The sequence below is a fragment of the Aquarana catesbeiana genome, linkage group LG07 (assembly GCF_042186555.1).
Source record: "Aquarana catesbeiana isolate 2022-GZ linkage group LG07, ASM4218655v1, whole genome shotgun sequence".
NCBI lineage: Eukaryota > Metazoa > Chordata > Amphibia > Anura > Ranidae > Aquarana > Aquarana catesbeiana.
The window spans coordinates 257,499,096-257,525,606 of record NC_133330.1 but is presented as its reverse complement, the minus strand read 5'-3'; the positions used below and the strand labels follow the sequence as shown (position 1 = coordinate 257,525,606).

The 26,511-nt window shown below is 41.0% G+C and overlaps 1 protein-coding gene across 2 annotated transcripts in view; it reads left to right on the top strand.

Moving 5' to 3' along the window:
• Window positions 1-26,511, top strand: part of DNM3 (dynamin 3) — a 572,551-nt gene that overhangs the window by 80,099 nt on the left and 465,941 nt on the right. The window contains exons 10-14 of one of the 2 annotated variants that reach the window (XM_073593228.1): window positions 1,500-1,638; window positions 2,741-2,827; window positions 3,791-3,861; window positions 7,440-7,488; window positions 12,800-12,831. In XM_073593228.1, coding sequence (XP_073449329.1) covers window positions 1,500-1,638; window positions 2,741-2,827; window positions 3,791-3,861; window positions 7,440-7,488; window positions 12,800-12,831 — 378 coding nt within the window. Of the gene's footprint in view, window positions 1-1,499; window positions 1,639-2,740; window positions 2,828-3,790; window positions 3,862-7,439; window positions 7,489-11,800; window positions 11,861-12,799; window positions 12,832-26,511 lie in introns of those variants that run through there. The other variant, XM_073593229.1, reaches the window with a different exon arrangement.

The window sequence follows — 26,511 nt, the reverse complement described above, 5'->3', positions numbered from 1 at the left end:
GTTATTTTGGGAAGGGATTAAAGGGATCAAAAAGCCCTCCAACCATATCAGTACGTTCACATGTTTCATTCCATCCCAAGTCAGAATACGAGTGCAAATGGCTGTGTGACTCTCCACCATGATGCTGCGCCATGGGCATTCCAGTAATGAAATTGTCACATCTCATGCATGCACAGGCTACAAATGCAGTGCTGTGGCTTAGTGGTTATGCTTCTACCTTGCAGCACTAGTGTCCATTTCAATCTGGACACTATCTACATGGAGTTTGCATCTTCTCCCTGTGATTGCGTGGGTTTCCTCTGGTTACCCCGGTTTCCTCCCACACTCCAAAGACACGCTGGTAGGTTAATTGGCTCCTTTCCAAATTGACCCTAGTATGTATATATATATATATATATATATATATATATATATGCGATGGGGAACGTAGATTGTAAGCTTCTCGAGGGCTGGGGCTGGTGTGAATGTACAATAAAAAGTATATTTAAATAGTCGCGCAAATCGTTGGTGCTATATAAAAATCTATACTAAATAAGTGTAGGTGTATCTGACTGTTTAGAGTTTACATGTGCAGGGAGTAGTGTGAGTTTTGCTGATTGGAGAGCAGTACCTATGACTGCACAGTGAGGGTGGGTTGAGCCACTAGAGATAGGCCGCTGCTTACAAACAGAGAGGGGGTCTTATCTGATATTATCCTACAGTCTGCTGCTGGAGAGCAGGAGTTTGGGTGGTACTGTTATAGGAAAAAGCTGAACTTCAGAAAAAACACAAAATACACAGATGGAATGCATAAATGGGAGTTGTTTTACCTTCTGTCTTCCTAGTCCTGACATCTACACAGCTCTGCCCCACAGTACACCCTGTGTAACAGAGGAGGGGACCCGATCTTTTCTTTTGCAGTTTCACTTTCCCTTACATGTCCTCTCCCAACCTCCAATATGTGACTAAACAGTGAAAGAAAAAGCAGCATACTGCTTTCTCCTACTGTTAGCAGTACTGCAGCATACCTGATTGACTCTGTGTACTGCTTCACCCTCCCTCTCATTTACTTCTGTTGTGCAGACTGTACAGAGAAGTGCAGGTTGCTAATACCAAGTCAAATTCCGTTGCTTCCATTAAAACAAGCTAAATTTTCTTGTGCCTTTTATATCTGCCCAAAGTTTAGGTGTAACTGTTAATGCATATTTGCTTTGTCTTATTTATCAAACATCAAGCAATTTTTTCCAATGATGTATTTATATTGTCCCATGTGCATCCTTTTACATTTGGATTGCAGAAAGTAAAGCATACTGGGAATATTGCTTGATCACAATTATAGTACATTTTGTTTATTAGAAAGCAAATGGATGCACTTAGAATTACATGCTGCATAGGTCAGGGAAGTGTGTCAAGTCTAGTAAAGGCTGAATTCTGGACAGTTCCTATAGTTAGTAGACATTATTGCTTTGTATTTTAGGACTTCAGTTATGAAGTCAGTTTGTATTGTATTTCTTTTACAGAACTGGATTGTTTACTCCGGATAAGGCGTTTGAAGCAATAGTGAAAAAGCAGATTGTGAAGCTTAAAGGACCAGCTCTGAAATGTGTCGACCTTGTGATGCAAGAGCTTCTTAATACTGTTAGGAAATGCAACTCAAAGGTAGATTTGTTTTTTTTTTCTTATGTCTAAGGGGGAGCTTGAGTTTGGCCTGAACCTGAGACCAACTGTGGAAAGGTCATTATTGACATTGACCTAATATAGCCATTGGGTCATATTAGGTCATTGATGTCATGAGTATCCCTGCCTCTTTTTGTACATACAACTGTGGTTTAAGGAATGCCCTGGCCGCAGTTGATTGGGCAGGAGAGACATCTTCCTTCTGTGTTTGGTCTGAACCCAAGTTCGAATCAAACCTGAGCTCATCCCTACTCATGTCTATTGATTATACACTCAGTGACCTGAAAAGTAGGTATACTTCCTTTGACCCTTATAACAGCTGCCATGTTGTGGGAGCGACTTCAGAAAGGTCCTATGGTCTCATCCATGTTAAAGCCAACCACACATCAGTGTAGCCTACATATGTCAAAGGCTGATGTAAGGATGCTCCCTTATATAGATGTTTCAAAGTTCATCATAAAAATATTACCACGCTGCCTGTATCTGCCATAAGGACGACGCAGTTGAAACAGAAATTTTTTGGACTAGATAAGATTTTTGTGCTGATGTTCCTTAGCAAAATGCAAATACCTTTGGTGGTTTACCATGGAAAGGAGAAGTACACTATGGGGTTGATTTATCAAAACTGGAGAGTGCAAAATCTGGTTTTATACATTAAATAGCCAAGAGTATTATGCATTTCAGTATTGGTCTATATAATTTATAGTCAATGAATGTCTTTTTAGTTGCACATATAAAAATGGTAGGGATAGGTGCTTAGTTGCGCAGGAGGTAATTGAATAGTTTATGATTTATTTTACAGGATTATAGACTAGGACTATACAGGTGATTTCCATCACCAGTTGTTAGCCATCATCTCATTAGCAACACATTGATTTTTCTTAATCACAAGGGAATAGAATCAGCAGTGAAACCCTAATCTAAAATGTCTCTGCCAAATGGCCTAGTGCTGTTTTTTGGATGTTCTCCAACATATTCTACAAATTAATGATTATTTATATAGAATTCCATTTTGTTACCTTAACAAGATTAACTGTTGCATAATGATTGTGCTGTATCTTATATTTATTTTTATTAATTGCAGCTTTCTAATTATCCAAGGCTTCGAGATGAAACAGAAAGAATTGTTGCTCTATACATACGGGAAAGGGAGGGTAAAACCAAGGAACAGGCATGTATATGTATTTGTATGTATTTTTATATGCATAAGCAACTACTAATATTAGGTAAGCTCATCCTAGCCAAGTCATTTATTCTCTTTCATTCTATACCTGTACTGGCATGACCAGCTCAGAAGACCGAACCTCCTTTTTTGTCTTTAAAATCTTCATTTACTCCTATGTCAAGTTGAGCATTCAGTATTAAAAATTGGTAGTTGTTATAAGTTGTATTTGTTGTATACTTAATTCAGGGACATAGAAAAATTTATTTGCTAACAAACTGTCATCTTCTTCCTTCTGATTAAATATGTATTGCATTTGTAAGTTATATCATGCAAGACGTTGTATGAGATATGAAACCTACTAATAGTAAAGCTGGCCCTAAATGTTATAGTCTAATGTAATACAGACATTTTGAGAGATGTGTATAACTAATTCTGTTTAGAAACTCTGTTAAAGCAACATTAGTTGCTGCTGAGTGTTGTTCCTGGTAAGTGTGCTTGAACTCTGTGAATATCTGCAGATCAATTCCATATAATATTGTTGTAAAAAATGTATTTTGGGTTATTTTTCCTCCTTTTTTCAGAGTGAGGTTTAAATTTACCATAACCTGTGCCTGCATCCCTTGATTAGTAGAGATGTTATTATCAGCTTCCTCCACTAGATGGTGCTCCACATATAGCAAATATATGACCTGAAGTACCATTTGGAAAGAAGATGCCTTGGAGGTGCATGGATGCTGTAGTTCACATAACTTCATCTTTTCATTTACCAACAGAGAAGTCAGAATTGATAAGCAAATAAGAAATAATTCTGGTTCTGGGGTTTGCAAATGGTACAGAATGGTTATTTTTTTTATTGTTTTGTGTAATGTTGTTTTCTGTTAAATAGCAAACAAACATGTCTTCCCGACACTGTATCTTATCTCAGGGTTAAAACTATTTTCCTGATTAATCTGTGTTGGGTTTTTGTAGGTTTTGCTGATAATTGATATACAGTTATCCTATATTAATACCAATCATGAGGACTTCATTGGCTTTGCTTAGTAAGTTGAAATTATTAAAAATATGTACTGTATATTAGCACATTGGTATCCCATGTTTCAGTATGTTTGTGTGTGTAAAAAAAAAAAAAATGTAAATAAATATAAAATAATATATTTGTACTTCATTATAGCTTAAATGTATACTCCTGTCCAAATTAAACCAGAACTCTCTCTGTAAAGATAGTTCCAAAAAAGTTTCCCCCACCCACCAGTAACATTCAAACCCGCACTGGAAGTTTGAATGTGATTGATGATATAGGAAGCAGAGATGGAGTAGGTTCCATACAATAGGCTTTGAGACATACGCCCCCCATTAACCATGCAAGACAGTCACTGGCTTCTGAGTACAATGGCTTACTTAGAGCTACGTGTGTAAACTTGTTCCCAGCAATTGCTCTTTAACCACTTTAAGACCAGGCCTATTTTTCAAACTTGTTGTTTACAAGTTACATTTTTTTTTTTTTTTGCTAGAAAATTACTTAGAACCCCCAAACATTATATATTTCTTTTTCTAACACCTAGAGAATAAAATAGTGGTCGTGGCAATACTTTTTGTCACACCGTATTTGCACAGCAGTCTTAGAAGCGCAAATTTTTGGGGAAAAAAATAACTTTTTTGAATTAAAAAAAAGACAACAGTAAAGTTAGCCCAATTTTTTTTATATTGTGAAAGATGATGTTACGCTGAGTCTTCGACGTTTCAAAAATGGTACAGGTTGCATGCTTTGAGTTACAGAGGAGGGCTAGAATTATTGCTCTCACTCCAATGATCACGGCAATACCTCACATGTGTGGTTTGAACACCGTTTTCATATGCGGGCGCTACTCAAATATGCGTTTGCTTCTGCGCACGAGCTCAGCGGGACGGGGCTCGTTTAAAATTTTTTTTTTTTTTTTTTTATTTATTTTATCTTTTATTTTTAATTTTTACACTGTTCTTTTAAAAAAATGTGTCACTTTTATTCCTATTATAAGGAATGTAAACATCCCTTGTAATAGAAAAAAAGCATAACAGGACCGCTTAAATATGAGATCTGGGGTCAAAAAGACCTCAGATCTCATATTTACACTAAAATGCAATAAAAAAAAAATAAATGTAATTTGAAAAGAATAAATAAAAAATAAATGTTGCTTTAAGAGCGTTGGGCGGAAGTGAGGTTTTGACATCGCTTCCGCCCTGCAATGGTATGGAGAGGGGTGGGGGCCATCTTCCCCTCACTCATCTCCATGCCTAACAGGGAGAAGGACCCGATCGCCTTCGCCGGCTTGTCGGCGGCTCCGGTAAGCGGCGGAGGGCACCGGAGAGCGGCGGGAAGGGGGGCCCCTCTCCCGCGGCCGATAAAAGTGATCTTGGGCAAATCCCCTGCCCGGCGGGCAGTCCGTAAATGGTTAATTTAGGTAACAACACACAGCATTATGTTACAGAACAATATATTGTTTAAGATAACATTCAAATTAGTCCTGGACGTTTGAATGTGATTGATGATGCAGGAAACAGCTAAAAAGTCAATTTAGCTATACACTTGTATATCTAATTTAAAGTAGAAGTCCACCCTAACACTAAAATCCCTGCATCTACAGATATCCACGATCTAACACTAACCTATCTAGCCCTGTAAAGAAGAAATCCGTATACATACCTTTTTTGAAGACGATCCGATCCCATGCTGAACTGTCAGCTGCGGCTTCGCTGTGAAAGCGGGTGCAGAGCACATAGCTGAAAATGGAAACCCCATAGTAAGTCTATGGGTGATGTCCCTTCCCATTCATTTCACAGCCGTTATCGGCTGTGTCCTCTGCAGAGCTTCCGTTGCTGGAGACCAGACCGGATTGGCTTAAAAAAAGGTATGTATACTGATTTCTTCTTTACATAGCTAAATATTATACCATATGGTTATGTTTCTTTATAGATCACCATTGCATTTGGCCCTGAAGAGTTGGTATACCCCAACGAAACGCGTCTGGCTTACATAGATGCATTATGTCCATACAGATGATTTTATGTCTCTTATATTGTTTTACTCTAGATTTTCTAACACCATCCACCCCTTCCAGTGGCCCATGTTGTGCAGAACTTGTCTTTACCCCATGATATGCCAAGTACCATGGCGTCAATATTTATATGTGTTTTTTTGCGTGCCCTGCGTTTATGCGATTCTGTGTATGCCTTTTTTTGTGTCATTCAGTATGCTGTATATGATTTCACAAGGTATAATAAAATGTTCTTTGCCAAGACTGCTCTTTGGTATACATCTCTCATTCAAAGTCCCCAAAAAACTCCCCGCTTTTTGTCGGAACTCATATAAGCAATATCACACATGCTTACTCTATATAGTGATAGGCCTCATTCAAAGTCCCGCCGACAAAACTTTCTCTCTTTTTGTTCAAATTTGGGATGGAAGCCAATTACTTATGGTGCCTTGGACCACATCATTCTCTCTTACAGGGCTAGATAGGTTAGTGTTAGATCGTGGATGTCTGTAGATGCAGGGATTTTAGTGTTAGGCTGGACTTCTACTTTAACTGATTCCTCCATCCACACTCTACAGTACGGATGGACAAATCTCCTGTTGTAGCTATTTGTATTTTGTCAAATTACCCAAACAGCGTGTGGCCTTATTAAGACACATACAGTCGGCTTTGAAATGTACACCCCCATTAACCATGTAAGGTGGTCATTGGCTTCTGAATGTAATAACTTACTGAGCGCTACAAAAGTAAACATTTCTCCAGAAACTGATCTTTAATTTAATAAACACACAGCATTTGTTGCACAATAATATATTGTTTTAAAATAATGTGGTATGACCTGGAATCCCCTTTAATAATACTGGATACGTGTTGATTTTAAATGATCAGACATTCCCATACATTTATAAAGGTAAATGTGCTTATTACCTAACATGATATTCAAAGGCTTCAATGTAATAATTTTAATAGCGCTCCGCTAGCGTTGGAATCCTGATACCTGTGGAGTGCTATGCACGTATGTTAAGCAAACTGCTGCCCAGTACGAATGTGCTTTTTAATTTTTTTTTTAGAAGTGGTATGGCTGTAGTAAGGCCATGCTGTCGCTTTATCAATAGATCCCTTCGTGTAGAAAGCAAGCTTAGCTTTTTTTTCCTGCCTCCACAGAATCACTAATTAGGATATTCTAAACAGATGCAAAACAACCCTTCACAGTTTTCATGTGATTGCATATAGATTCTATATTTTTGCCAAGTATTTAAAGATTATTAAAGCTGAACTATGTTTACCAAAAAAAAAAAAAAAATCAGTAGTGCTCCTCCTTCCCTCCAGAGCAATCTAAGTTCCAGGAGTCACGAATACTTACCCTGATCGTCAGTCCTACGATAGCCAATGCACCAGTCTGTTGATCTTCTGGTGGGATATAGGTGGATACTTCTAGCCGTGCTCACGGCCCATCTTTTGTTGTGGGTGCAACAAAATGATCTATTAAAGCAAACATTTCTAATCTGATAATACGAATATAAGCAATTGATTAAAAGATCTCTGTAAAGAGTTGAATAGATAACTTACCCAAAGTCTTTCAATGACTTACTGCTTTCATTTATTAGTGCACAGCAAAGATGCAGCCAGCAGAAGAAGACTTCAATGGGCAACCAGGTATGAACAGTTTTTTTCTAATGATGCTCAGTTCTTTTTATCTCCACACGTCATATAGGAAACCTGTGAAAGCCATATTTGACCTCTGAAAAATAGTTACTGTAATTTTTCTTCCCTGACAAGCTCCATAGCAGTATGCTAATTAGTAATCTCCACATCTATATCCCCCTGTAAAATTATGAATTAATAAATCTACTCAGCCACTGTCTTGCAAAGATAGCCTCCTTTAACTAGTAGGGATACCATGCATCCAGGAAGCTCGTCTGGAAAATAAAATTACATTATTTGAAGCCAATTTCCAATTTCCTGACAGCTTCATGTCCATATTTTAAACTTATCTTTAAGGCTGGGTTCACACTATTGCGAACCCGCATCCAATTTGCATAGTAGGAGATTGTGCCCGGTTCTCTATGGAGCCGATTCACACATCTCCGGAGTGGCTCCGGTGCGAATTGCACAGGAGTCCTGTGCCTCTTTTGGTCCATTTCAGATCCCAATTCAGTCAAAAAAATTTGTGCTGAAATTGGACCTGAACCGGTGAATGAAGACGCACTGGACCCCCTGCTGTAAGCCGCTCCATGCTCTACTGTGAACCCAGCCTTAGTTACAAGGGGAAGCAGAGAAAATCCCCTTCTGTCCAAAATTTACAGTAGTAAGAAAGGCAGACTCAACACAGTACTGTGACCTGCTCTGCAAGGGCTGGTCTTTTGGAGAGGTTGGCTCTCTCTAATATATTCTGTGAGCACAAATAACAGAATGATAAAATTATGCATGGAAAAAGAAGGTAATGTTTAGTTTAAAACAAAGGATACCCTTAGCACTTTAAATAAATAGAAAACAGTGCAGCACAACACAAATAAGTCTCTTGTCCTAAATATCAACACCAAAATATAAAAAAAAGTGCTATACACATCTAATACAATTATAATGTACAACAAATTTGATAGTTCACATATAGTGTAAATTAAAGTCCAATCAGTATATGTAATCACCACTGTGATACTGTGATCCAAATAATAGAAGTGATCCATGTTCCACCACCATACTAACTGGCTGCTCACCTCAAAACCATGACCCCAGAAGGTCCCTCAGGGATAATGGCTCTGACAGACTCTTGACAGATCCTCGCTCCTCTTTTCCTATAGCAAGGGTACACAGGTCCTCAGGCACTCAGGAACACTTGATGTATATGGGAAGAAAAGGTAAACACACAAGATTTAATGCTCTCCATTTAACCTCCTTAGCTCCGGAAGGTTTACCCCCTTTCATGACCAGGCCATTTTTTGCAATACGGCACATCTTTACTTTAACTGAAAATTGTGCGGTCGTGCAACGCTGTATCCAAATAAAATTCATGTATTTTTTTTTCCACAAATAGAGCTTTCTTTTGGTGGTATTTGATCACCTCTGCGGTTTTTATTTTTTGTGCTATAAAGAAAAAAAGACCGACAATTTTGAAAAAAAAAAACAATATTTTTTACTTTCTGCTATAAAACATATTCAATAAATAATAAAAAAAAAAAAACCCGCAAATTTCTTCATCAATTTAGGCCAATATGTATTCTGCTACGTTTTTGGTAAAAAAAAAAATCCCAATAAGTATATTGATTGGTTTGTGCAAAAGTTATAGCGTCTACAAGCTATGGGATATATTTATGGAATTTTTATTTTTTTTACTAGTAATGGCGGCGATCAGCAATTTTTAGCAGGACTGTGACATTGCAGTGGACAAATCTGACACTAAGTGAAACTTTTTGGGGACCAGTGACACCAATACAGTGATCAGTGCTAAAAAAAACAAAATGCACTGTCACTGTACTAATGACATTGGCAGGGAAGGGGTTAACATCAGGGGCGATCAAAGGGTTAAATGTGTTCCCTGGGAGTGCTTGTTAACTGTGTGGGGGTGCTTTAAATGGGAAAGGCAGAGATCCCTGTTCCTGCTTAGCAGAAACACAAGATCTCCATCTTCCCTTCTGACAGAACGGCGATCTGCCTTGTTTACATAGGCAGACCGCCATTCTGTCCGCCTTGGGAATGATTGGTGGGTCCCGGCAGACATTGTCTCCCACTGTGTCCAATCACATTAGCTCCCGCTGTGTCCAATCACAGCGGGAGCGGGTTGCTGGCAGCGCATGTGCGTCCAAGACCTGGCAATCAAAATCACATACAGGTATGTAATTTCATGTTAAAGGACCGCCCTGCTGTAGTAAATGTACAAGGAGCGGTTCTGGAAGTTTAATAAATAAAATCAAAATATTGCACTTACAAAATAGAGCACTGCTGCCAGTACTAGTTCAAATGGACGTATCAAACACTTATGCCGACTCTTGGCTCAGTGGTAGGAGATTATGTGACACCCAAGGCTCTGTCCCCCTATACACGTTACGTCCAAAGGCAGGGATTGTTTAATATGTGCATTTGAGCTAGCACTGACTGTTAAGATTAATAGACATTTAGATCTGACGAAGAAGCAGATGCTTCGAAACGTTATGTTCTGACGTCACTTCCAATGCGACTCTGAGTGTGTTGCACGCTGGTTCCGAGACGGATGTCCGGCCGGCTGTTCCTCTCCTCTCGTGATAACATCTACACACCACCATCCACTGGGAACACGTTGAGTGACCACAGTATTATACTGTTATATGCCTCTTTAAAGAAGTGTGAGGAGCCATTTGGCTGATTTTAATAAATATACCATTCTTTGCATCTTCTGCTGCACTTAGTTTTGGCTCACCTTGCTTTTGTCCAATTGTTCTTTCAGAGATTGTTTCACGCTTAAGGAAGCTGCCACTAATGCCGCATACTTATACTCCCTGGACTTTATAGATTTTTAGTTGTTATATTTGTGTGTTTCAGTACCCTCTCATGCGCCATTCTGTTTTTTTCTGGCGGCAGTGATCTATTTTGTAAGTGCAATGTTCTTCTTTTATTTATTAAACCTTTTGAACAGAGAGCATTGGGTCATTTGTGCTTCCCTTTTCTTCCCATATACAGTACATCTGGTGTTCCTGAGTGCCTGAGGACCTGTGTACCCTTTCCTATGGGAAAAGAGGAGTGAGGATCTTCCAAGAGTCTGTCAGAGCTATTATTCCTGAGGGGAACACTGCCTAAAGCGGTAGTAAAGCCCGTTATTTTTACCTACAGGTAGGCCTATAATAAGGCTTAACTGTAGGTAAAAATGAATATCTCCTAAACATGCACCGTTTAGGAGATATTGCAGCCAGTGACATCACCGACGCATTTGCTCTAAAGGTTCAGCATACCATGCGCCGGAGTGACGTCATCGCAGCTCCGGCCAATCACACAGCCTGACAGCGCAAACCTGGAAGAAAGATCGGGAAAATGTCAACCCTCTCAGCATTGACAGTGCACTGTGGGAGGGCTTTGTACTAAAGTAAGTATTCCAGAATGTGCTAGTATGTGATCCATACTAGCACATTATACAGTTGCCTTAGAGGTGTTTTTTTTTTAACAGCCGCGGTTTACAACTGCTTTAAACCTGGTACACACTATGATTTTTTTTCGTTCAACCCAGCTCCGGTCAGATCCACTGTACTAACTATGCGAAGTTAGTATAGCGATCTCCCCTGCTGAGCTGTTGTGTTCTGGCAGGGAGACGCGGGGTTACCCCCCCCCCATAACACTCCGATCAGTGCTCTTCACTATTGGTCTCTTAGATTGCAAGCTCTAAGGAGCAGGGCCCTCTGATTCCTACTGTATTAAAGTGTATTGTATTTGTACTGTCTACCCTCAAGTTGTAAAGAGCTGCGTAAGCTGTTGGTGCTATATAAATCCTGTATAATAATAATAATAATTGGCAGGAGACGGCCGACTTCTGTCGGACAGGGTGTCCTACACATGGGCTGAATATCACCGACATTTGGCTTGTGTGTACAGGGCTTTACTTTGACCTTCTGGTAATGCAGGTGAGTGGTGAGTGGTCAGTTTGTATGGTGGTGGAACACAGTGCACTTATATTATTTGGATCAAAGTATCAGTGATGATTGCATATACTGATTGGAATTGAATTTACACTATTTGTGAACTATCATATTTGTTGCACCTTATAATTGTATTAGATGTGTATAGCATTTTTTTTATATATTTTGGTGTTGAGATTCAGTATAAGTTAGTTATTTTTGTTGAGCTGCACTGATTTCTATTTTTTTATGGTATTGATAAGTGTTGTAAATGTCACTTTATTAGTGTCAGCTGGCAACATTATTATTATTTTTATTTCATATATTTGCGCACAGGATTTGTGTGTATATTGTGGTTGCGCTAATTGATTTTAGTATTATACCCTTAGCACTTGAATGGAAGACAGGAAACCAGGCACTTCGGGAGACAGTAACATTGAAAGTATGGTGGCGAATCCTCCGCTAAATACCACATCACTGTTTTAATGCTTATCCCAAATGAAACCCCCACCCAGTTGAAAACCCTACCCCTGAGGCTCAGGGATAGGATAGCACTGTGCATGCTCCGACTATTACAAGTTTATATCTGGAACACGCTCATGCATTTCACATGTCAGAGCTAGAAGTCTGTCCCTGAGTGGCCTTTTGGAATGCACAACATGCATTCCAATCGCCTAGAGATGCACTAGTCAGCAGGCTCTCACAGCAGAGAGAGTGGACAAGAGAACTTTCAGTATCAGTCAGCTAACACATAAAAAAGTCTGTGGACAGCTGAGACTTAATATATTTCATGGGGTCTGGCTAACAGACCCTAGGGATGGTGGAGGTATTCCACTAAAAGCTCTACAAGGCCACCAGGCTCCAGGACCCAGACAGAACTCATTAAAAATTGAGAAAATAAAAAATGCTGGCTTTGTAAACAGCTTGTTATTGGAATAAAGCCATATCTGGACTTGAATATTATGTAATTCATTTCTAGATTCAGACATTACCATCACAACCCAGAGTAATTGTGGAATCCTTAAGTGTGCCAGCCCAATATTCAAATTCTCCATATTTACACCAATGCCATACTATTGGATGATAATATTAATTTAAAATTCATATATAAAAAACCTTGGAGTTCCAGCACCACTAGCCCACTTTCCCAAGCATATGGGGCAAAGTATCCACTTTCCTCTGGAGCATAACCAGCATGTACTTACCTTCCGATTACTTTTATACCTTCCTTGATTTACCACCACTCTGCTCGAGAATCCTGTGAAAGCTTTGCTTACACTTACAAGTATTTGATTTAGTCTCTGTTTCGTCTTCAAGAAGGAACTTTGAAGCATTTCTGTTCCAAAAACTTTTTTTGTAATTATTATAATTTCTGTTTTACTTACTAGGATTTAAATAAAGTTTCTGCAACATGTTTAAAGTAAGTAAAATTCATGCTACTCAAGTCAAACAGTTTCAGATTGGGTGCAAATTATTTTTTTTTTCTCTTAATTTCATCATATCACCCAGATGTGTTATGTACTGCAGATTAATAATTTGCTGATTTTGTGATAATGTAAAGACATGAATTAAAGATGTAAAAACATAATTTTTAACAAGTAGAGCATGAACATGTTTTGCTGAACTCACTTAAAACCATGCTGATTACTTTTTATATCATGTATTTAACTGTTGCCTGTGTCTTTGATTGAATATACAATTGTTAATAAAACTGATGTTCATTGTTCTTAAATTTTTCCTTCCCTGGCTCCTCCCCCAACCCTGATGCAAGCAGCAGGTTTGGCTCTTGGGAGGAGTTATGCAAATATCAAATGATGAATGGATGAAAGTCTGGAGGTGTGAGCATTTTTAGACAGACAGCATTTTCCTTGTTAACTACCGTACTTAAGGACAGAGCCTTTTTTTGAGCTTTGTTGTTTACAAGTTAAAAACGGGTTTTTTTGCTAGAAAATTACTTAGAACTCCCAAACATTATGCATTTTTTTCTAACACCCTAGGGAATAAAATGGCGGTCGTTGCAATAATTTCTTTCACACCGTATTTGCACAGCGGTCTTATAAGCGCACTTCTTTGGAAAAAATACAGTTTCTTGAATTAAAAAATAAAACAACAGTAAAGTTAGCCCAATTTTTTTTTTATAGTGTGAAAGATAATGTTACACCAAGTAAATTGATACTAAACATGTCACGCTTCAAAATTGCGCCTGCTTGTTGAATGGTGACAAACTTTTACCCTTAAAAATCTCCATATGTGATGTTTAAAAAATTCTACAGGTTGCATGTTTTGAGTTACAGAGGTCTAGGGCTAGAATTATTGCTCTCGCTCTAACGATAGCGGCGATACCTCGCATGTGTGGTTTGAACATACATGCTCACATATGTGTTCACTTCTGCACGCGAGCTCGGCGGGACAGGGCGCGTTTAAAAATTTTTTTTTTTCATTTATTTTACCTTTTATTTTTAACTTTTGCACTGTTCTTTTAAAAAATAATAATAAATTGTGTCACTTGTATTCATATTACAAGGAATGTAAACATCCCTTGTAATAGAAAAATGCATGACAGGACCTCTTAAATATGAGATATGGGGTCAAAAAGACCTCAGATCTCATATTTACACTGAAATGCAATAATAAAAAAAAATGTCATTTAAAACATTTTTTTTTAAAAATGGCCCTTTAGGAGCTATGGGCGGAAGTGACGTTTTGACTTCCGCCCTGCAATGGTATGGAGACGGGTGGGGGCCATCTTCCCCTCACTCGTCTCCATACCTAACAGGGAGAAGGACCCGATCACCTGATCTGAGAACCCTTGCTTGTGATCCAGAAGAACCAATTCCAGTTATAATCACTACAGGCTACTTGCTGTTTCACTCATATAGGAAATCTGATGTAATCTATGTGAATCCTAAGAAATTTCTCCCAGCCACCAATTAGTTTACAACCTGCCTTAAAGTATCTGTCAAATAAAAACTTTTCATCTTAGTTTTGGAAAGAGTGGGGAAGAGTTAGAATTCTTTCCGGCTGCTATCTGCAGTTCCATTTGAGAGATTTATAACGTTTTACCAAGCAATAAGTGAGGGGAACTGCTTTACAATAACACAGGCAAAAAAGGAAATAAAAATAGTTTTCTTTAGTAGAATAAAGGATGGCTAGAACCGATCAGATTTTTATTTCTGTCTGTTGCAGATTTTCCCCGACTTCTTATGTAGTGAAACCGTTGTCAGCTGGAGAGAAAGTGAGGGTAAAATGGAAGCCCAGATATCAGTAAAAACCCGACTGGAGCTCTAATCTTCTCCCCTCTATCCAAAACTAGAAGAAAGGTTTTAGGCTTGACATAAACTTCAAATGTTTGGCTATCATTAATAATACAGGAAACAGAGCATAGGCTTCAGGAAGTACACACCCTGTGAAGCAGTGAGGTGCTCACTGTAGTCTTCCTGCAGTACGTTTAATACAAGTACAAATAAGGTTACGGAAGTGGATTTCTGACTTACCGGCAATATATGGTGTTTTGTAAATAGCATCATTAGCTCACTGATATGTTTCATTTGTTGCCTGGAATTGCCCTTTAAATCTTTCCCTGCCAGAGCCATTTTTGAATTGTTTGCATGTGTCAAATATTAGGCCTGAAGATTAGTTAAAACCCCCAAGTATTACACATATTTTTAATACACAATACATTAAAGTTCATTTTTGGTCACTCAAACACAATATATTATTCATTTTTTTATAAAATAAAAAAAGTGAGATTGCGTTCAGTAAACTGAAGTACGCTTCAAGCCTTACCTTCCTGTAACCGTGGAAGCGATCGTGCAGCTTTTCAGCCACCCGAATCCCTTCCATCAGAAAACTGATACAGTACATTGCGTACTTCAAAACCTAAAGTGCTAGGATGGAGAGTTATTGGGTAAAAACTGGATGAAAGGAATGTTGTGTCAACCAGTTCGTTCCCAGCTAAAACATCAAAGCATCAATTGATTTGTTGGTTTGGACTACTTTTTTCTACTGTCAAGAGCATGTAGCGCTCCTGCTCCATCACAGTTGCTGGTCTCATTCCAGCATCCTGGTTTTGGCTGTGATGCATTCTCCTTGTCTGCCTGTCCATATGCAAGGTGATTGATATAGCCAGTATTTGGGTGGAGACCAAACCTGATTTAAGCCAGCCAAACCTGTAATCTCATGCTTGTGATAGCTTTTGTAACACGTGCTCCAAGCTCCCTGTTTGTCTGCCCTGCCTGCTAGTTTGGATTCCCTTGTTGACGACCTCGGATTGGATATTGAATATGCTCAGAACTCAGCCTGCCCTGAACCCAGACTGTCACCGACCACTCTGTATGTCGCAAGTACCTTCCGGCTGTGCTCAATTCACGCCTGCCCCGGCGTGGTGGCCAGGCACGATAGCATTGTGTATAAGACCTGGGGGCAATTGAGTACCCGTGGGCCTGCATGCTTTATGGGAAATGGGGCTGCTATAGGTGAAGAACACAGAAGCTAGCTATAGTTTCTGACCATATGCATTTGGGGGTAGGTGTGACATCCACCCAAATTTATAAAATCCCCCCTTATTGTAAAGTCACCCATACTATCTGACACACTATGAATCTTTAGGGATCTCTTCTACCATTGAGGGGGTCAAGGGAGGTAAAAGGCGCAATGCTTTGCTTGCTTTGTGCATCCTTATAGGTGTTTTTATGCTTATACAGTTGTTGCATAGGGTTAAAAAGGAGGCTATTTATAATGGACAGAGGATATTGCCATTCACTCTTCACTGGACACCACAGTGCATTCTTAACTCTGCTCCTGCGTTTTATGATGTATTGATAAAATGTGGGGAGTGGTATGGAGCCTGTGTTGTCTGTTGAGTTTTCTGTGCATAACGCTACAGAGGAAAGGATGAAAGTTTTGTTACCAGAGTTTAACAGGTCATACAAACATGCTTCCTCTTTTTTTTATTTTACCTTTAAATAAAGTGAACTCCAAAGCATGGAAAGCTGAGGAAACATGTAAAGCACACACACCTCTTTATATGGGCTCCTAAGGCCCTGTTTACATTGCGTGAAATAGAGGGGTTAAGGAGCTTTTTAAAAAGCTCTTCTTCAATACTTGGCATACTTGGCATATAGTTTAATTGTGACCTGACAGCCCTGTTCACACAGTAGGCAGTTCCATCTCTTTGAAGTGCGCCCTGGCAAAAGTGATACCCCGTCACGTTCGGCAGGCATTAGTCATTCAAATGAATTGGGCTATGTTGTGACCTCAAGTTAAATGCTAGGCTTATGGCTGTGGCATAGTATTCCTATTCAAAACTCCTGTTCAGTCGTCTTTTTTTTACAATCTCCATTAATGCAATTTTATTCCTACATGGCGTGCACATTTAAAAATGTCAACAGTGGTTAGATACATTCAGAGAACATCACATTATGACATTGTTTAGACACTAAGGGTGAGATTTATTAAAACTGGTGCACACAAAATCTGGTACAAGTGTGCAGAGTAACCAATCATCTTCTAACTTCAGCTTGTTCAATTAAAGGAGAAGTCCAGCCTGAGCCTGTTTGGCTGAGTTTCTCCTACGGGTCATCAATTTGTTTTGCACTCCTGTGACCCGTTTTCAGCAAAGAGCGGTCTGAAGTCAACTCTCTGTTGCCATCACTGAAATCAGTCCAGGCACCGCGTCATCCCGACAATGAAGTCTGGATCCGCCAGGTGCCTGGACTGATGCCTGTCTCAGCCACTTGGCAAGACTGAGATGGCTGCTCCCCCGCCCCTCCACAGCTCCATGCTCCAGTGAGCATGAAGGACCAGAGAGGAGAGCTGCTGACTGACAGCCAGCAACTCTCCGCTTGGGGAACTGAGAGAAAAGAGCCATTGGTGGCTCCGTTCTCAGTGCAGAGGCAGCAGGGGACAGATGCAGCATCTCCTTTAAGCTTTGACAATAAAACCTAGAAGCTGATTGGTTACTATGCAGAGCTGCATCAGATTATGTGTATACCAGTTTTAGTAAATCTCCCCCAAGGGTCCATTCACACAGGTGATTATGGCACTTTCATTTCCAGCAGCAAGAATCTGCAGATTTCTACATCTGGAATGACAGGCCTATGCATATACCTTTTGCTGCTGCTGCTGTCTGAAGCAAATACATTCATTTATTACATGGAGGCATGGTGGGGATGGCACTGAGACCAGAGTGTTCATACTGGAGTGTCCATACATCCTCAGTGCATGATCAGCCCTAGGTCGTACAGCATCCTTAGTTGCTATAATGCTGTCAGCTGCACAGCATCATTAGTTGCAAAGAGGGTGGCTGCTGTGCAGGCAACAATGATATAACAACCAGCAACGCAAACCAGACTTTATTCAGCTGCTGGCCAGGAAATTCCCTTCATTCCTACCATTGGGCAGCACAGTGGCTAAGTGGTTCGCACTTCCACCTAGCAGCACTGGGGTCGCTGATTCGAAACCCAACCACGACACTACCGGCCTGGAGTTTGCGTGTTCTCCCTGTGCCTGCGTGGGTTTCCTCCCACACTCCAAAGACATGCTTGTAGGTTAATTGGATCCTGTCTAATTTGGCCCTAGTATGTATATGTATGAATGTGCATTAGGGACCTTAGATTGTAAGCTCTTTGCGGGCAGAGACTGATGTGAATGTATAATAGTGATGCCACTTTCTTAGGTACACTTGTTTAATTGCTTGGTACCACAAATGGCTAAGCAGCCAATTACATGGCAGCATTTAGGCATCTAGACAACTTGCTGAAGTTCAAACCGAGCATCAGAATGGGGAAGAAAGGGAATTTAAGTTACACAGTTACACAGTTATACAGTAGGCGAGGTTGAAAAAAAGACACAAGTCCATCAAGTCCAACCTATGTGTGTGATTTTATGTCAGTGTTACATTGTATATCCCTGTATGTTTTGGTCGTTCAGGTGCTTATCTAATAGTTTTTTTGTGACTTTGAATGTGGCATGATCGTTGGTGACAGACGGGCTGGTCTGTGTAATTTAAAAACAGCTGATCTACTGGGATTTTCGCACACAACCATCTCTAGGGTTTACAGAGAATGGTCCAAAAAAAATTTCCAGCGGCAGTTGTGTAGACAAAAATGCCTTGTTGATGTCAGAGGATAATGGTTCGAGATGATAGAAAGGCAACAGTAACTCAAATAACCACTCGTTACAACCAAAGTATGCAGAATACCATCTCTGAACACACAACACATTAAGATATGGAACAAGAAAACACTGCGCTAGAATAAAACTAATAAGAGACAATTCAAATGTGCAATACACAATAATGGGACAAAAACAAAGAAAAAAACTGCGCTAAACCCTCATACCATGTGTAAGGGTATATGTGAAAAAACGCCAAATGATTGTAAAAGTATACAGGGGGTCCCCTAGTTACAAACATCCGACTTACAAACGACTCCTACTTACAAACGGAGGCAGACAACAGGAAGTAAGAGGAAATCTACCCCTAGGAAGGGAAATTCTCTCCTGTAAGAGCTATTTTGGGGAAAAGGTACCTCCACTGATGCTTTATCACCAAGGCTTGTTTCCACAACAACCCAAAATTTTCAAAATCCAATTGTCATTGGGACAGGAAGTGAGGTGAAATCTTCTGAACAGGGGCACACACAGCAAAACAAATGTTACAGGGGCGATAACCCTTCCCTATGCTATCCAAAAAGCTTAAAAATAGTTTTTTTGGCTGGAGCTACACTTAAAAAATGTACCTGTTCCGACTTACAAACAGATTCAACTAAAGAACAAACCTACAGATCCTATCTTGTTTGTAACCCGGGGACCACCTGTATGTGAATCCTCTAAAAATTAAATTAGATAACATACAAAACAATAATAAACAATCAATATTGTATAGTAAAAGTCACAAAAGTGCTGAAAGCACAAAATAGTGAAACATAAACAAAAAAGTCCCAGGACCAAAAAGTAAATCTTCTAAAGAGATAGGAAGAGTCCCCAATTGGCTCTTTATAGGGATCAGTGTCTGAAAGTGAAAAGGGAAAACGACACCCCTTGTAGTGATCCTCCATCTTTAAGAATGCATGCTAACCAGATAGTAAGCTCAATAAGCTTGTAGATAAACCAAGGGCCGGATAGCCAGCAAATATTGGAACATCCCTCTGTTGGCGTGGCAGATGACAGGCAAACCAGGTTTGTATAGGACCTTGTATTCAGGCATCCAGCAGCATCAGGACATCACTCAATCAATGTACCACGGACATGCATGGGGCAGGAGGGGGTTGCCACAACCCAAGTCACCAACATGGGAGCTCCCCTGAGTAGAAGCCAGCTACCCCTCTGTTGTCAGGCAACACACACATCACATTAAACCTTGAAGCAGATGGGCTACAGCAGGAGAAGGCCACACCGTGTGCCACTCCTGTCGGCTAAGAACAGGAAACTGAGGCTACAATTTGCACAGGCTCACCAAAATCAGACAATAGAAGATTGGAAAAACGTTGCCTGGTCTAATGAGTCTCGATTTCAGCTGCAACATTCAGATGGTAGGGTCAGAATTTGGCATAAACAACACCCTGCCTGGGATCAATGGTTCAAGCTGGTGGTGGTGTAACGGTGTGGGAGATATTTTCTTGGCACACTTTGGGCCCCTTAGTACTAATTAGCATTGTTTAAATGCCACGGCCCACCTGAGAATTGTTGGTGACCATGTCCATCCCTTTATGACCACAGTGTACCCATCTTCTAATGGCTACTTCCATCAGGATAATGCACCATATCACAAAGCTCAAATCATCTCTAACTGGTTTCTTGAACATGACAATGAGTTCACTGTACTCCAATGGCCTCCACAGTCACCAGATCTTAATCCAATAGAGCACCTTTGGGATGTGGTGGAATAGGAGATTCGCATCATGGATGTGCAGCCGACAGACTGCGTGATGCTATCATGTCAATATAGACCAAATCAGTGTTTGGAATATTCCAACACCCTGTTGAATCTGTGACACAAATAATTAAGGCAGTTGTAAAGGGGGTCCAACCCAGTACTAGCGAGGTTTACCAGTGAGTGTATATGTGAAGAGCTATACCTGTAATAAATACATTAAAAAAAATTGACCAAATAGCCTTTGCCATATTTGGGTAACGGTGTCAACCAACGCCCCTTTGTTTGCATTCAGCTTTCAGACTGGGAATCTTTTGGCCAGCAGCTGAATGGGGCGGGGGATGTGTCACTGGCCCACTGGCACCCTAGCAACCCTTGAGCCCTGAGCAGGAAACTGTCACATTCATGACAGCTTCCCAGCACAAACATGCCCCAGGTATCTCGTTGTGTGCCAACTCTAAATTGGTCTTAAACCGGTGTAAAAAGTCACCAGCTACAAATACTGTGAGGGCTGGTGCTGCGGTACCCGATCCTCCCTTCCCCCGCCAAATGTGGCACCGGAGGGGGGGGGGGGGCAGATCAGCGGAAGTTCCACATTTGGGTGGAACTCTGCTTTAAGTATTGCCAGTTTTCTAATCTGCAACCTGTTGTTAATTACTTTTGCATTTTTCGCAGTCAAATTATCAGAATATTTAACCTCCCTAGCGATATTCCCGACTGTGGCTTTGGGTTAATTTTCATTACCAAAAGCGGTAACCCCGAGTCACACTCGGGATTGCATCGCAGAATCATTGTACATGTTACTTACCTTGTCCCCAGGATCCTGTGACATCCTCCCGCCTTATTCTCCTCCCGATGTATTACTGCTCCGAGCTCCGTTCCCCGGAGGCAAATTCAAAAAAGTACAAAAAACACAACACACATAATACACTGTAATCTGTAGATTACATTACTGTATCGAATCATTTCTCATCAGTTTTGTCCCTAGTGCTTTGTCCAGTGCCCTGCCTGCACTTTTATATTATATATACTGTTCTTTCTGCCTGGAAACCTGAGAATGTCCATAGCAACCAAAAAGTGTCACTCTACGTCAAAAGCGGTTTTAGACCAGCTAGAAAACAGCGATAGAAAATTAGAAACACTTGCAGAATTGAGCGATAGGGATTTGTGGGAAAATTTGTCATCAAACACTGAAAGTGAAGGCAGAGAAAATTTCAGTGTTTTTAATTTGATTACATTATTGAATACAATTTTTTATTATTATATTATTACTTTTTTAAAATGATTTATAGTTATTTATTATATTATAATTTATGATTTAGAGTTTCAGACTTTATCATACCCGGGATGTCTACTAGACTCTTGTTTGGACAGATTTAACTGAGTTATTCCTAAGAATTACAGGATTACAATATAAAACACCAAATTTTCATGTAAAACAATGTACCGCTTTGACATTCAAAAATCAGATATAATCATACTGCCAGGGAGGTTAAGTGACCTAACCTGAATCTGTTGACCGTGTTGGAACTCTTACCAAAAATTGTCTCAAGACTTTCACATATAGGGCCCAGGCCATTTTATAGGGGCCATACCACCAGAAAAGAGTGGCAAATGTTTTAATGACTCGCCCCCTTTATGTGAACAATTACAGTGACATTTAGGAAGATCTGAAGAATTCTTGTCTACAGCTATTTCTACTGTGGTTCCCTTTAGTCAGTGCAAAACTTACAGCGAGCATGCTGCACTCACATTGTCTATCTAACATGTTAGTCTATAATTAAATGATGATGTTTTCTCTCTTCTTTAAAGGAATAGTTGACCTTTGCCACAAAACTGCCTATTCAGATAAGGGGCATCTGTAGATAAAAACTAAATGGGCAGCTCTGACTAAAGATGATGGTGTAGGCCATTTACACACCTTATGAAGCCTGACTAGAATGCTCCCAGAACGTTGCTAAGTATTCCCACAACGTTGCTAAGTGAGGACTAGTCATCACTGCTCACCTCCACCATCACAGGAGTGAGCTCTCAAATGCTGAGCTCAGAGCTACTGCATCGGGGGAGAGAAAGAGCTTGTCCTCACATGAATCAGAGAAAGAGCTCACTTCTGTGATGGTGGAGGTGAGCAGTAATGACTAGGCCTCACTTGGCAATGTCCTGGGAGTATTCCAGTCAGGCTTCATGAGGTATGTGAATAGTCTACGCCTATAGCAAAGGTATTATTCATGTTTAGTCAGAGCTGAACAGTTTATTTTAATCTACAAAAAACACCCCTGCCCTGCATAGGTAGGTTTTTTTTGTAAAGGTGAACTATCCTTTTAACTAGAATTCATGCTTGTCCTGTAGGAAAACTTGTCTTCTGTGCCTGTGTTGGAATGCCTTGTAGGGAATGTGGCTGCCTCTAAGATTTTGTGGTGCCAATATAAAATGTTTAATGTAAAGTGCTATTAATAACTTTCACAAATACTGTATGTAAGCAAAAGTATGAAAAAAATATGTGCCTAAAAGCGCCTTTCATAAACAGGGTATTGCTTCATCGAGCATTTTAAGCTAAAGCAGCAGTTGTCAGTTTTCCTCTGTGGGAATTGCTGGACAGGAAGTCTTCGCTATGTAGACATATGTCACCCATAATTCTTTTAGTATCTAAAGTATCTTCACTTCTAAAGCATTTCTAAAACCTTTATATGTTTATCTGTGAATACTTAAAAGTACGGTTTTGTCAAAACGGAAAACAAAGCCATTAACTGCTTATAGGAAAAACAGAATCTGGTGCAGCTGTGCATAGTAACCAATCAGCTTCCAGTTTTTTTCCGTCAAAGCTTAATTGAACAAGCTGAAGTTAGAAGCTGATTGGTTACTATGCACAGCTGCAAAAGATTCTGTGTGCCCCAGTTTTAGTAAATCTCCCCCACAGTCTACCCAGTAGTAAGAAGTAGAACTAAAAATGGGCATATAAAATGCACTGGTCCAAATCATTTGATGGAGGTGGGGATTATAGTGTGGGGTTGTTTTTCAGGGGTTGGGCTTGGCTCCTTAGTTCCTGTGAGGGGAACTCTTCAGGAGTCAGCATACCAAGACATTGTGGACAATTTCATGCTCCCAACTTTGTAGGTACAGTTTGGGGATGGTCCCTTCCTGTTCCAACAATGCTGCGCACCAGTACACAAAGCAAAATCCATAAAGGCATGGATGAGCGAGTTAGGGGTGGAGGAACTTGACTGGCCCGCACAACGACCCTAAACTCAACCAGATGGAACACCTTTTGGATGAATTAGAGTGGAGACTGTGAGCCAGGTCTTCTCGTCCAACATCAATGCCTGTCCTCACAAATGCGCTTCTGGAAGAATGGTCAAACATTCCCATAGACACACTCCTAAACCTTGTGGACAGCCTTCCCAGAAGAGTTAAAGCTGTTATAACTGCAAAGGGTGGGCCAACTCAATATTGAACCCTATGGACTAAGAAAAGTTCATGTGCGTGTAAAGGCAGGGGTACCAATACTTTTAGTAATATAGTGTATATACCCATTTAAAACGGGTGCCCTGGAACTTCTTAATTTGAGGACCCGAAGTAGAAAGTTGTTACCTTGGGGCGTATCCAAGATGGCGATCTGAGTGGCCGCATACTACGGAGCTCTGCTGGCTGACCCGACTATTATCCGTCTCCTGGGCGCTATTTTAATCTAGCCACGAGCGTTTTCTACCCAGATGAGACACCGCTCAGCTAAGGGAACCCCTGGCAAAGGAAAGCAGCTCAGATTCCTGCAGATCGAGGAGGTACAGCTCCCGTCTCTTGCAGCCCGTGTGGAGCCTCGTGGCACATGGAGGAACAACATGGCGTCCCAGACGGACCCGCTGGAGGACACCTCTCCTCCGCCGAGCTTTGTGGCGGACATAATGTCACAGTAACAGAGCACTCCTCAGCTCTCTATGCCATACGGACCAAAATTAAAGCCTTGGAGTATAAAGTAGACAACACCGAGAACAGTAACAGGAGGAATAACCTGCGTATTGTGGGGCTGACGGAAGGTGTGGAGGGCCTCAACCCCACGATGTTTGTGGAAGATCTCCTGCGCACACTGCTACCTAATGCCCATTTCTCCCCATACTATACGGTGGAGAAAGCACACCACGTTCCACCTAAACCTGGACCTGTGGGGTCTCCCCCACACACATTCATCCTATGCCTCCTCAACTTTCGGGACAGAGACAAGGTGCTGCGGGCAGCCAGGATGCAGGGAGAAGTACGCTATCAGAATGGCAAGCTGCTCATCTTCCCGGACTACTCCATAGGGACCCAGAAACTTAAAAAGTCATTCGACCAAGTGAAGCCGGCGTTTTTCACCTCTCCACGTGAAGCTTCCTCCTGGATTGGCTCCCTGCCACCTCACCGATGATCGGGGGCAGAGAGAAGCACCTGTGGGAGGGGGTACAAAAGTCTTCTCTCCCTATTTCCTCCTGAGTTTGAATGCCTGACCGCCTTGTTATATGGGATCCCCTCTTTATTCCAATAAGATGTTTGTTAGCGGTGTCTCATCACATGATTCGGCACTATCATGCCTGTGCTATCCAGGCCCCGTGACCGTTCAAGCCCTGTGCCCCTACTTGGGAGAGAAGGAGAAGTTTATTTTCAGCATAATACTACTATTGTCCCCCTTATGTGATCTCCCTTTATTATGCACTCCATGTTTGGGATGGGGATGAGGGGGGAGGGTTGTTTTGCTCCCTGGGTGTGTGGGAAGGTTGGGAGCACGATTCTGTTTTGTTCTAAAAGTTTATTACTCATTATGTTCGGTGCTATATGCTCTTTCTAATGTCCTATATTGTAGTCTACAGACCTACCTTATTCACAATGTGCTATTTCTTACTGCTAATGCTGTCTCTCCCATGCACTCTATGATTTGCTTGCTGCTAATGGCCTATGCCATATCATTTGTGGATCTATTAGATATGCCTGTTTACCCATGTCGCAAATTACTGTAATTTCATGGAATGTCCAGGGTCTTAACTCGGCAGTGAAGCGATCTTTAGTGTTTAAGTTTCTTCAAAAGTACAATCCACAGAAACCTGGCCTACGTTTCTCATGCGGCTCTCCGATGGGTTGATGAGGCACGTATAGTATACTCCCCCGCAACATGTCTGATCATGCCCCACTCAGTCTGACCATCTCCCTCTCTGACCCCCCTGGACTTAGTATTTGGCATCTGTCCGGGTTCTGGGCATCAGATGCCTGATTGCAGGAACCCATAGCAGAGTCCCTATCCACATATTGGAATGTAAATGGGGATACGGAGTCTCCTCTGGTGCAATGGGACTCCATTGCGACGCATCAGAGGGCATCTTCCGTTGGAGCGTCTGGAGGCTGAGGTGACTGAGTTTGAGGCGGAATATGTATTGTCTCTGTCCTCGGATAGGTATAAATCCTGGCAGTGTGCTCTGAGACAACTTTTCCTTCTCCATGTAGAGAACACTAAGAAGGTCATGTTATACTCCCGGCAGAGAATTTTTGAATATTGTGACAAGAACGGCCGCTTGTTGGCCTGGTTGGCTATGACCCAAAGCCCCACAACTTATATTGTAAATGTACGGGATGCAAATGAGCTCCCCCTTGTGGCCCCAGAGAATATAAATGACCGTTTTCTGCAATTTTTCAGTGACCTGTATGGCATAATCCAGGGTTACTTACTCATTGACTGAATTAACAAACTTCCTAGACTCACTTGCACTTCCAATGTTGGCCACAGCCGACAGGGAACGATTAGATGAGGACATCTCTCTGGAAGAGGTTCAGACTGCTATAGGGCGACTGCAGGTGGGTAAGACTCCTGGTTCTGACGTTCTCCCTACCGCATTCTACTCAAACTTTGCTGAACTTGTAGCCCCTAAACTTACAGCTCTGTTTTCTGAATTATCGTCTCTTGACATGCTTCCCGAGTCTTTGGAGGAGGCGGTTATTGTCTTAATCCCTAAACCCGGTAAGGATACTCAGGATTTCGCCTCTTATAGGCCGATCTCGCTTTTAAATGTTGATACAAAAATCTTGGCGAAGGTCCTGGCTAACCTCCTCTCTACCATAGAGGACTTGATTCGTATTGCACAAAGGGGTTCAGGCCGGGCAAGGGAACAGACATTAACCTACAACGTGGGGGATTTGTCAATTCCCCACGACATTCCGGGCACTAGGGTCATCGCCTCACTGGATGCGGAGAAGGCGTTTAACTTAGTG